At 48.6% G+C, this 13,113-nt stretch overlaps 1 protein-coding gene across 1 annotated transcript in view; it reads left to right on the top strand.

Annotated features, from left to right (window-relative positions):
* The window catches only part of SLC22A5 (solute carrier family 22 member 5), a 26,159-nt gene continuing 13,046 nt past the window's right edge, over positions 1-13,113 (top strand). Inside the window, exons 1-2 of the mRNA XM_005682678.3 lie at positions 1-647; positions 7,176-7,279. Coding sequence (XP_005682735.3) covers positions 255-647; positions 7,176-7,279 — 497 coding nt within the window. The 5' untranslated portion in view covers positions 1-254. The remainder of the gene's footprint in view (positions 648-7,175; positions 7,280-13,113) is intronic.

Below are 13,113 nucleotides of genomic sequence, written 5' to 3' on the forward strand. Positions count from 1 at the left end.
TCGGCGGCTCAGGCCCAGAGCCCGCCCCGGCCTCGCGCACTATGTAAGGCCAGTGGCTTCGGCCGCGACGGCGGCAGGAGCTCGCGAACCTGTTCAGTCAGCGGGCCGGCCCCAAGCCCCCAGCCTTACTCGGTCGCGTTGTGGGGATCCGCCGCGCACGCGCGCAGGCTCGCCACGCTCCGCCCCCGCGCGCCGCCGCGTCCTCCGACCCCCGGCTGCGGGCCGCGCGCCGCGCGCCGGCAGCTGAAGACAGCATGCGGGACTACGACGAAGTGACCGCCTTCCTGGGCGAGTGGGGGCCCTTTCAGCGCCTCATCTTCTTCCTGCTCAGCGCCAGCATCATCCCCAACGGCTTCAATGGCCTGTCGTCGGTGTTCTTTACGGCGACCCCGGAACACCACTGCCGGGTGCCGGACACCGCGAACCTGAGCAGCGCATGGCGCAACCACAGTGTCCCCGTGCGGCTGCAGGACGGGCGCGAGGTGCCTCAGAGCTGCCGCCGCTACCGACTCGCTACGATCGTCAACTTCTCGGCGCTCGGGCTGGAGCCGGGGCGCGATGTGGACCTGGAGCAGCTGGAGCAGGAGAGCTGCCTGGATGGCTGGGAGTTCAGCCAGGACATCTACCTGTCCACCATCGTCACCGAGGTGGGTACCAGCTCCGCGCCCAGGGCTTGAGACCTAGACGTAGGCAGGACCTTCAGTGTCTTTAAAGTCGCGCACTCCACCCGCCAAGGTGCGTGCTGGATGCTGTCACTCCCTCTCCGCGGACTCACTACATACTCGTGACGGACATCCTCCAGCCAGGTGGCTCAGGAGCACTTTTCCTGGTGACTTCCAGAGAGATGGTGGCCATCGCAGCACGGTTGTCAGTCTGGCCACCCATCCTTGTTAGCTACCTTGGAGAGGAAGCCAAGAAGGCCCTGGCAATTCCTTGTAAATACTCTTAAGATACTGAGTAGTCCGTCATTCCCCATAAAAAATTGTTTACTTTTTACTCATGGTCAGTTATCATTAGTCTTTTAGGATTCTGTGCATCTGAAGATCCATTTGGAGCGATTTCTTGACCTGGAATGTTTTAGGGTATTCTAAGGAAATCTCTTTACCCAGATTTAGTTAAAGCATACAGCCTTAGCTCATCGGAAACAGGGGGAAACCCTTTCTCATTCCCCAGTCCCTTGGATTTTCCTTTTGCGTGTCCTTTTCTATCCCCAGTGACCTTGTAGTCATTAAAGCTGGGTGTATGATGTGATACTTATGGATGCATGTGGTTCTGCTTTGCATCTTACTCCAGCTCTGGCACTCTGACTCTGTGTAGTCTCGGCAGAACTGAGCAAGCAGAACATTGGAAAGAGCACTTAGTGAAAGACTCTTGGGTGCCCAGGTTCACTGAGTGTCAGGAACAGGGGTTTGAGGAGTAGGGAAGCCTTCTTGGGGAAGGAGGCTTGTCGATGAGTCTGGGGTGTATAGTTCAACAGACACAAAGTCTGGAACAGCAAGACACAACCTGACATAAGGTCAGGATTCACAGGGCAGAGGCTGAAGGGAATGGTCCATAGTTCCTGGTATGGCATCAAACCCTACTGGAGCCTCAAGGAGGTTTACATGGGTTCTGGAGACTGTGTGTGTATGTTGCTCCTGGGGGTTGTCACCCTTCAAGGTAGTCTGAGTGCTGCCGCAACAAACTTGTGTGTGTGTTGTGTTTTGTATATTTGGGCATTTGATGTCCCCAGCATCTGTGCCTCCTTACTCCACATGTGTGTAGTAGGAGTGTGAGAAGAGCCCCACTGGGATCTCAGCAAGTGACACCATTCAGGTGTCCTCAGGCACTGCTGCTTCAGAGAACAGGCACTGGTTGGAGGTAGTTGACTGATCTGTGGCCGAAGCGTGCACCGAGTATTAAAACTTCCAGTCATCACAAACCCTCAATCCTAGCCTCCCGAGCGAGTCTGGCACCCTCCTGGAAGCCAGTGAGCATTGTGAAAGTAGAGGCTGTCCCTCAGATTGCAGGCAAAGACCACGGAGGGGAAGCCATACTCCATGACTTAGAAGTCCCTGCAAATTCTGCATCAGGCTGCCTGTGGAAGGAGAAGGCAGTGAAGTCAGGAGCAGCTAGTGGCATTTCTTAAGACTTTGCCCTAACCCCTAATGTTTCTGACTTACTCTAATCATTTGCTCTTTCTTTGCTGTCCCCACCCTACCTTTGGCTGAGAGCAGTGATGGCATTGATGAGCTCCCAAAGGCAAACTGTTCCAGAAGGGTCCTTGAGCTGTTGCTACCAATATCAGCCTTTCCTTTTGTATATTTAGGCTGTTTCTTTAGCTGTCTAAACAGTTTCGTAAGAGCTCTGTGCCCTTTCACCTACTTCCAGGTTGTCAGTCTTTGCAGGGAGGCAAGATTAATACATTACTTAGCTCTTTGTCTCAGGATGCCGGTATGCCAGACTTTTAGGTTCAAGGCTGCTCATTCTCTTCTGGTGAACAGTCACTGTTGGAAGCTGTTACATTAACATTCTGATGGCTCCATTTTTCTAAGGCCCATTTTCCTTCAATCGGACCTGCCCGGCTGACCACTGCAGCTAGTCCTGTGCCTGTTAAATGTCTTCAAGCCTGCCCTCTCCCCCAAATCATGCCTAGAGGTATTTGTAAGTACACTGGTATGGAATTCCTATTCATGTTTTTCAGCAGAAGATGAAACCCCCGGTTTCCTGTTTGATTTTTTTTTTTTCTTTGCTGGAGTTGAGTGCACCCATTGTACTAAACTTTGTCGTGCCCTATATCTTGCAAATCCTGACATTGATGCTGGATGCAGATTAACATGCTGGATGAACATTTTTGTTGAATGGATTAGTGAATAATTTAAAAATCTTCTCCACCGTGGGAGAACTGAAGAAGAAAAGGACAGGTTTAACTCATAGAAGAGAAACTCAGGGTGGTCAAAAAGCATTAAGTGGAATATTTCAAAGTAAATGTAACCCCCCACTCCAGAGACTGGGGCTTGTGCCCGTGTGGATCTGCAACAAGGTGTTGGGATTGGCAGAAAGAAGGGGACACTGTTTATAAGGTGAAAGAGGTTATTCTCCCATGTTTCTGGAATAGGTGGTTCGTGAGCTTCTAGGCTGAACCCTTCTGTAGCCCTTCCGTCACCCCAGGGGTGCTGGGGCATCAGCCACTCCACTGTGCAGTGGCGTTCCAATCCCTGAGTGTTCCTTGGCCCAGCACTGCCTCCTTCTCTGGGAACATGGGTGATTTTTCAGGCTGCCTGGGTCACCTGCTTTTTGGTGTTGCCATAGCACAGCCTGTGGCTGTAGAGTTTTCCTTTGGAAATGTGTAGCTACCCCGGCACTCATGAGTTAGGGTCTCTTCAGCCAAAAATCCAGCAGTTCTCTGGGTCCCCTTTCCCCTTGCCAGTCTCTGCTTCTCAGAAGCCCCCTGCCCCGGCCTTTGGCAACACTCTTACTCACTCCCTGTTGTCCTGGAAAGCCTCTTTTTCTCGACCAGCTTTTCCATCAGCCTTATCTCTTATGTGCATAGTCTTAGAAAATAGGAGAACACCCACTGTTATCTCCACATCCACCTAAAGAAAAAGCTACATCAACTGGGGAGGCAGGCCCCGGGCTGACTGACTATAGGGTGCGGAGACCAAGGAGACCTGGAGCCAGTGCCTCACTGCTCTGCCTTTCTGACTCGCCTCACTCTAGGGAAGTGCGGGCCCTCTTCCCTGCCCCTGCAGCTCATGGCAAATCCCTGAGGGCCCCTGTGTACATACAGTCACAGCAGACCCATCTGACCGTGAGCGGTCAGACTGAGACTCTAGCTAGCTGAGAACCAACACCCTGGGTCAAAGTTCTGAGAGTTGACACAGAGAAGGGATGAGGGAGAAAGGAAAATAATCTGTTCTTGAGAATGAAGTTCAGGGTTCATCTGGGCTTTGGGCAGCCAAGCCCAAGGACGAAACCCAAGGGACAGTATGGTTTGGAAGGTTAACAGTCCTTTATCCATCGAGTCACTCATTCACCTAGGTCTCAAACAGGTACTGAGTCTCTCTGCTGCAGGGCTCTGCCAGGCTTTTAGAGGATGTGATCTCAAATTCTCGTCCTTGCCCTGACAGCCTTGGGTCAAGGATTCACCATTAACTGCAACAGGAGGCAGGATGAAATGTGTGTAGGACTGCACGGCCTTCAGTAACAGGTAGTGCTTACCAGTGTGTTTGACCACTGGTGCGGTCAGGCTAGGTACATCTTAGGAGAGAGCTTCTGCCCTGTGGGCACAGGCTCTATCACTTTTTTCTTCCAGTCATTTCACAGGTAAGAACATTTAGTCCCAGGGAACTACATCATCTCTGTGCTTCTCATAATTGAGAAGTAGCACCAATTACATGCTGCATTCAAGAGACACAGTTCTGTTTCTTTTTAAAAATTTAAACAGCTTTATTGAGGTATAAATTACATAAAACAAACTGTGCCTAACTAAAGTATGTAATTTTAAAAGCTTTATATATATAAGCTATCTCCAAGAAGCCATCACCACTAGAAAGGCACATTTCTAACCAGGAAGGGTAGCAAGCCTAGGCCCCTTGCCAGGGTTATGCTCAGATTTTTTTTTTTTTCCCTCAGTTTGCTCCTGCTTTAATAGCTCACCCAGCTGAGGGGTAATAATGCTAGGCTCATGGCATAAATCTTAAACCTACACATTCAGTTCTAAGGTTAATACTTATTATCATCAGCCAATACAGTTCCTCCTTCATACCAGGTGGCGTCTTCAGTGAGCTGATCTGTGGCTGCCTTAGTCACGGCTGCCAAGCCAGGAACTCAGTATAGAGATACTAGATTCTTTTTGCTGTGAAGACAGCAAACCTTGGGTCATAACCTGGACTCGATGGGCTTCTCATCCCACCCCTCCTTAGGGGGGTCAGGCCAAGTCTTAGAGCCCGCTGCAGTCCAGCTGGTGGTTGCCGGGTGGGTGGGTTGGGTTGGCTGGGTGGAACCTAGTCCATGCTTGCCCTTCTGTCCAGTTTTTGAAACCTAGTGCCTTTCCTGACCCTATATACAGGGCCCTTGTGGCCAGTAGGAAGGAATTGTTAGCCCATGCTTGCTTTTGGAGGGCCCAGAGCCAGGCCATGAGAATTGTTAAGACATGTTGGTAGTAGATGAAGAGCCCAGTTACTTCAGGTAGTTACATGCTTGCCCAGAGTAAGGACACTGAACGGTGGGGGTGAGGCTGCTGGAGCCGGAGAGATGCTCTGGGGGTCCACATGATGAGCACTACAGTCACCTTATCTCCTGCAGAGCATCGTTTGACCTGGTTTCAGGTAACATCTGGCCTTGCGAGTCGAGAAGTCCCTAGAAGCCTATACTGGGAGGCCCAACATGAGGTGGGCGGTTAGAGGTTCCACTCCAGAACTCACTGAAAAAGCCCCTCTGGACTTCTAGTCCGGCTCAGCTGTATCAGACCCCAGCTCTCATGAGAGACCTATTGAGAAGCAGCTAATGACTCTATTTAGTCTTTTTTAAAATCTCTGTCACTACAAAAGTAGTGCCTGCTAGCTGGGAATAGATCCCATCACATTCAGTTGTGACCATAACCATAATCTAGCCCTGAAGCTCTGTCTAGCACCCAGAGGCTGGCACCCCCTCACCGAGTCCCTCAGCTCTAACTCCCTGCCACTCCTATCCTGACTTCAGCAGCCGTGTCTGGATGGCAGCTGCCCCAGGAGCACACACCTTCCTACAAGGAAGATGGTATCTGGGTGCTGGCACCACTGAGACTGCAGAGATGAGAAGGCTGCCATTGCCTGAACATTCGGGCCTTAGTGCTCCTTGCTGTCTCCTGCTAGTCTGGGCTTCCTCTAGACTCGAGTTGGTGACCTCCAACTCTTCCCTGGAGTGGGGATCACCACCCATTCTCAGTCCAACCAAGGCACAGGCTTGCTCCAGAGCGGAGAGCCTGCTTGCGGCTGAGTGAGCCTTATCATCTTCTGCAGGGGTTCTTGATCCATCCTGAGGGCTGCCCTTCTACCCATTCTGAGGTGCCTGGAGGCTTTCTGCATGCACTGCCCAGCAGGGCTGAGAAGCAGACTTGTTTTTCCCTCTGACCTTGACCTGGAAGAGATGCTTTCTTCTTGGAAGCCGCGCACTCCCCAGGAGCCAACAGGATCCATGGAGGGCAGGCCTGCAGCCTGTCACCGGGCAAGCATGGGGCTGAATTCCATGGAAGGTGGCCTTCTTGGTTATTACAGAGCACCATCTCTCTGTTTTGGGAAACATTTTTCTGGGAACCAGCAAGCTTCCTATTTTGGTTTCTCATCCTTCTCTTGGCCCTTGTTAGGTTGGAGCAATCTCATCTGTGAGTGTTCAGTGCTTCCCCATGCCCGCACATCTCTTCCCATGCCAACTGTGGGTGAAACTCTACACCAGGTTCTGGGAACCAAGCACTGCAACCTGTTCTGTCCCCCAATCACTGTTTCATAAATGGGGAGATTAAGGCACGATGGGGTTGGATAACTAGTTAACAGAGTAGGAGCTACAACCCAGCTTCTTGGCTCCCAGCTCAGATCTCTTGGCTGTAATTGGGCCGTATGTTGGCACAGCATCAGGGATGCCAGCTCTAAATGTCAGCAGGAGCCAGGGGTAATTGGCCCAGAGTCAGGACCTGAGCAGAGCTGAAGGAAAAGATCCAGAAGGTGCATCCTAGGCCTTCTGGCTGCATCTCCTTGCTGGATGCCTTGACCCTTGGAGCTGCAGAGCCCTGCTCCAGAACCACTCATACGCCATCCCTGCCAATGGCCTGGACCCCACTGAGAGGTTGCCTGCTCCACCCACAGTCCCAGCTTCAGCCCACCTCCTTAGAAGTGACCATGTGAAGCCTCGCCCTTCCTCCTTGGTTGGCATGTGGGCAGAGTACCTGCTCCCTGCCTGTCTCCCTTCCTGAAACTGATAACAAAACAATGAGGCTAAAAGCTGTGAAAAACAAGATGGCCAGTCTCTCCACTGAGGGGAAACCTGTGCCATGCCTTGCTGCCCGATGGGCTATCACCTGCCTTAGTGAGCTCACACACCCCTGCGGTCATGTAAACAAAGCATGCAGGGATATGGGATGTTCTGATTTCATTTTCCAAGAAGCTGAACATTTACAGCACTTTTAAAAAGAAATAATACATCCCTCTCTCCTCTTTCAGTGGAACCTGGTGTGTAAGGACGACTGGAAGGCCCCGCTCACAATCTCCTTGTTTTTCGTGGGTGTGCTGATGGGCTCCTTCATTTCGGGGCAGCTCTCAGACAGGTAAGGTGGGTATCTGTCTCCTGCAGCTGCTGGGGCCCCCAGCACAGAGCCAGGTAGTGTCCTCTCAGCCTGGGCTGGGTGTTTGAAAAGAGGGAAGGCACATCAATACTATAGACTCCATTTCCAGTAAGGAGAGTCAGCAGCCTCCTCTCACTGACGCTTGCTGAGCAAAACAACCTCAGCTGAGTGTATCCATGATCCAGTTGACCAGGAAATATGCCTTGATTCACTTCTGTGGCGCCTGGCTGGCCTTCCCTAGGTAAGCGTAACTCTTTGGTGTCTTCACTCATTAGGAGAGGGAGACACCACGCACAAGCACATGAGCTGTATTGTAGATCTTCAGTTCAGTTCAGTTCAGTTCAGTCGCTCAGTCATGTCCGACTCTTTGCGACCCCATGAACCATAGCACGCCAGGCCTCCCTGTCCATCACCAACTCCCAGAGTCCACTCAAACCCATGTCCATCGAGTCGGTGATGCCACCCAACCATCTCATCCTCTGTTGTCCCCTTCTCCTCTTGCCCTCAATCTTCCCAGCATCAGGGTCTTTTCCAATGAGTCAGCTCTTCACATCAGGTGGCCAAAGTACTGGAGTTTCAGCTTCAACATCAGTCCTTCCCATGAACACCCAAGACTGATCTCCTTTAGGATGGACTGGTTGGATCTCCTTGCAGTCCAAGGGACTCTCAAGAGTCTTCTCCAATACCACAGTTCAAAAGCATCAATTCTTCAGCACTCAGCTTTCTTTATAGTCCAACTCTCACATCCATACATGACTACTGAAAAACCATAGCCTTGACTTAGGGCATTCCGTAGACAGTTGCCTCTGTGTTCCCAAAAACCATCACTCTTTCCTCAAGGTAAGAGGAGGTCTCACTAGCCAATGGCAGTGTGATGGGCAGAACTCTCATGTCCACAGGGCTGATTCCAGTTAGCTAACAGGCTTGTGGTTATGGTACTTCACAGCAATCAGGAAGTGTGCTCTTTCAACCCATAAGCAGGTGATTTGTATAATTCCAGGGCTCTTGACTCAAGGTCTGGGCCTTAGGGAGTTCCTCTCCTCTGGAGATTACCTACAAAATTTTAGAGATTGTATGCGAGCATTTTTCTGGAGAAAGTTCTAGAGTTGCCACAATATTCAAAGAGGGTTTCATGCTATTGTGTCTTTCTATCTCAGGACTTCAGGGTCTGTGAGAGAAGCCTGTGGCAAGGAGAATAGCCTTCAGCAAGGTCCTTGGCCACGGTGGATCACCTAGTGGAGAGGAGTCCCAGCATCCTCCCAGCAGGGGGAGTCTCTCATAGAGAGGTTCAAGCTGAGGATGTCATCCTGCTTTGAGAACACAGCCGTTTTACCCTGTAGCTTTCATGCAGAGGGATGTTTGGGCATATTGCATCTATGGATTAATATCTTTACCTGAGAAGGCTTTCCTCCAAAGAAATACGTGCGTTTTTCACTAGATTCGTCTTTTCCAGTGTGTAATCTAGTGATTTTTGAAAGGGACAAATTCCCACAGTCACCTGTGAGCATTAAAGAGTTAAGTAGGCTGTGACCACTGACTAGATGAGCCTGAGAAACTTGCTCCTTTAGGGGAAAGGCCTTTGCTTCCCCAGACTCTTAACCTAGCAGCAAGTATCAGTTAGTCACTTACATTTATTTAATAAACATAGAGGATCTGAGAATTCCTTGGTAATCCAGTGGTTAGGACTCCGTGCTTTCATTCCCAAGCTCACAGGTTCAGTTCCTACTGGGGGCGGGGAACTAAGATATCTCAACATTTACATACTTAAATACATATTTAAATGAAGCTTTTTTTCCCCCCTGTTTATCCTTTATAACTACACGTAGAGCACAGCAGTATTTACTGAAGATGAATATACACTTACTCTATGACTCAGCTACCCGACCCAAGAGAACTCGTAACCTACAGCAAACATTGGTTAGTTACTTACATTTACTTGATAAACACAGAGCATCTGAGAATTCCCCAATGGTTAGGGCTCTGCACTTTCATTGCCAAGGTCACAGGTTCAGTTCCTAGTCGGGGCAGGGAACTAAGATCTGATAAGCTGCACAGCACAGTCAAAGTAAATGAATAAATAGACAAATACATACATACATGCGGAGCTTCTAACATGTGCCATTCACTCTTACAAGTACTGTATAAAGAAACAACAAATAATTTAATCTTTGTAACCCTATGATACAGGAAGTATTATTATTCTCATTTTACAGATGGGAGAAATGAAGCCCAGAGGAATTAAATGACTTGCCCAGAGTCACATAGCTGGCAAGTGGCAGGGCTAGGATTAGGGCCCAGAGAGTCCTGATCCTCTGTTTCCTGTGAACTACTATTCCAGGTGCCCACTGTTCTAGAACTTGCCTTCTAGCAAGGCAGAATGTATTAAACAACGAATTGAGGGAAGTACTTATTACCCTTTGTGATGGTAGGTGATACAGAGAAGTACAAGGTACTCAGAGAGGGTATGACAGAGGAGGCCTGAGATGATGAACCATGTGCTAAGGGTTGAAAAATGAGTAGGCATTAGCCAGCTAAAGGGATGGAGAGAGGAAAGAGTGTTCTGTGCAGGAAAGCTGAGAGTGCTTAAGCCTAGACTCAAGAAAAGGCATGGTACACTGTAGAAGCTTGGAGACAGTGCTCTGGGGTGGTGTGGAGAGTGGAATAGAGACACAGCAGTGAGGCAGGCTGGGTCCCAAGCAGAAGAGCAGGCTGGGCTTAGCACATAGCAGGGTGGAGCTTTTGAGAGTGTGATGTCATCAGATTTGCATTTTTTAAAAAATGTTGTTTGATAACTTGGTGGAGAAAGGATTGAAAGGAAGGAAGAGGGATGGCAGAAAGACCAAGTGAGAGGTTATCACAATAATTTATACAGGAAATGAAGGTGACTTGGACTAGGCTGAAGGCAGTAAACACGGAGAGGAGTAGAAGCAGGTAAAACCAACAGGACTTCGCTCTGTGCGCACAGGAAGTGAGGGGAGGGAGACTCCTGGCCTGCACAACTGTGTGGATGGTGATGCCCTTCCCGAAGACAAAGCCCTGTGGAAGAGGATCAAGTTTGTAGGAGAAGATATTGAGTTCCATTTGAACATACTTAATTCAGGGTGACTATGAGACTTCGGGTCTCATAGGAGTAATTGAGTATGGAGCTGGATGTATGGATAGGGTGCTCCATGAGAGGTTTGGGCTAGAGAAAGACATTTGGGAATTGTCCGTTCACAGAACCCTCATCAAAGCCCGGAAAGTGGATGGGAACAGTGTAGAGTGAGAGGAGGGCATGCCGTGGACTGAGCTTAGAGGCCTTCCTGGAGCGGAAGTGGGAGTTCCTCCTCACAGGGTGGGGTGGCAGCTGAGACTCAGAGTAATTACCTTGATGTGAAAAACTAGAAGGAAGTACCCCAGTTTCAGAGTTGAAACCCAGTGCATTTCTCTGGTCAGCTGTGTCATAGAATAGGTAGATCATTGTGGGTCAGCTTCGGAGCCTGATGACCACGTAACACCATGATGATCTGAGGAAAGTGTTTAAGTTTCAAAAGATCTGCTCCCAAGGAAACAATAGAAACAAAGTTAGTGACTGTGGTGAAGACTACCTTATTCTTCAGAAGGGCTAGTACAGTGCTTCTCAAACCTTTAAAACAGTTTGTTTGCTACCAGACTTCTTTTAAGTAGGATCCTTTAAGTCCAGTAAATGAAATAGCCAAAAATGTGGCTGTTCTGGGTGTGGCATCTGCCTTTAGCTCCTTGTGCCACCCCTCAAGCTTGTCTGCACCCCCTTGGGCAGCCCCAAGGCTCTGCGGGGTGGACAGTTTTCTCCTAAGTGAGCCAGGTCAAAAACCTAAGCCTAACAGATTGCCTTAGAGCAGTGCATTCATGCCAACAGTGTTGTCTGTGATATCAACAGTAACTTTTTCTAGGACTCCTTTCAGGACTATGAATAAGCCTAAAAATCAAGAGCGATAAAATAATCCTGGGTTGCCAAAGCATTTTATCTGAGGTCACTGAGTTACCTTTAGGTGCAGAATTATAAGGGATGCACAACCCTAGGGAAGAAGTAGCTGATATTTTTATTTTTGTGGACATGTGTGTGTTTAACCTTTTGTTGACAGATTTTAAAAGTGAGCCTCTCTTGCAAATCAAAACTACAGTGACAAGTATCACCTCATACCAGTCAGAAGGCCATCATTAAAAAGTCTACAAATAACAAATGCTGGGAAAGGAAAAAAAAAAAAAGAAATGCTGGAGGGGGTGTGGAGAAAAGGGAACCCTCCTGCGTTGTTGGTAGGAATGTAAGTTGATGCAGCCACTATGGAGAACAATGTGGAGGTTTCTCAGAAAGCTAAAAATAGAACTATCACATGACCAACAAGCCCACTCCTGGATAAAACCGTAATTCAAAAAGGTACGTACACCCGTGTTCATAGTAGCACTGTTCACGATAGCAGAGACATGGAAACGGCCTAAATGTTCATCGGCAGGTGAATGAATAAAGGCAATGTGGCGTATGTGTACAATGGAATTCTACTCAGCCATAAAAAAAGAACGAAACAATGCCATTTGCAGCATCATGGATGAAACTAGATATTATCACGTTAAATGATAAGTCAGAAAAGGAAAGACAAATACCGTACAATATCACTTATATGTGGAATCTAAAATATGACACAAATGAACCTATCTACAAAACAGTAACAGACTCACAGACAGAGAACAAAGCTGCGGTTGCCAAGGGGGAGGGAGGTGGGGAGAGATGGACTGGGAGGTTGGGGTTGGTAGATGCAAACTATTCTGTTTCGAATGCATAAACAGCAATATCCTGTTGAATACTGTATAGCACAAGAAACGATTTCCAATCTCCTGGGATAAACCGTAATGGAAAAGAAGAGGAAAAAAGAATGTCTATATGTGTATAACTGAGTCACTTTGCTGTACAGCAGAAATTAGCCCAACACTGTAAACTGGCTATACTTCAATTTAGAAAAATAAAGAAAAAAAAACTGCTAGTGGCTGTGAGAGAATATAGCTGATTTTTATTTTCTTCTCTGTGCTTTTCTGTATTTTACAAATGTGCTGTGTACACATAAATATAATATCAAAGAATAAAAACAGACAAAGGTTTCTTTTAAAAAGTGACTGTTTTGAGCCCCAAACCCAGATTGCCAAGGATTGTTGCAATGGAAGGGCTCCGGAGTTGTCCTCTTCACTACTCTCCAGGGAGCCCTTGGGAGGGGAGAGCAGGGTAGGGAGGCCCCACCCCTTGGTTGGCATGCAGGGCACTATTGTTACAGAACAATGCAGGGGAGTCTCCTTTTAGGCTAGGGTTGCTTAAGCTCGGCACTGTTGACATTTTGTCCCAGAGACTGCTTTGTTGTGGGAGACTATTGTGGGTATGTTCAGAACATCTCTGGCCTCTATTTACTAGATGCCAGTATCATCAAAAACAACAAAACCCTGTTGTAATGAGGAGAAGCACCAAACTCTTTACCGTGGCTGAAGGCCTGTGCAGTCTGGCCCCCTGGAACCCTCTGCAGTCTCCTCCTGACCAGCTGCCCCTCGCGTGTGTTCATCTTGCCCCTCCAACCACAGTTATACGTGCTCTTCTCATAGTCACAGTAAAACATTCCCAGACCCCCACCCCCATGCCACAGCCTTCCTTGACCACACAGGTGACCTCCTCAGGGTGTCTGGTTTACATTATTACACTGGTTCCTTGTGCCTTGGCTTCACATTGCCTATCAGAAATAAAATAAAAGATGTTATCATAGGATTAATGTTGACCTCCCCCACTGTACTGTGAATATATATCATCAAAAACTTGGTCA

Source organism: Capra hircus, chromosome 7 (assembly GCF_001704415.2).
Source record: "Capra hircus breed San Clemente chromosome 7, ASM170441v1, whole genome shotgun sequence".
NCBI classification, from domain to species: Eukaryota; Metazoa; Chordata; class Mammalia; order Artiodactyla; family Bovidae; genus Capra; species Capra hircus.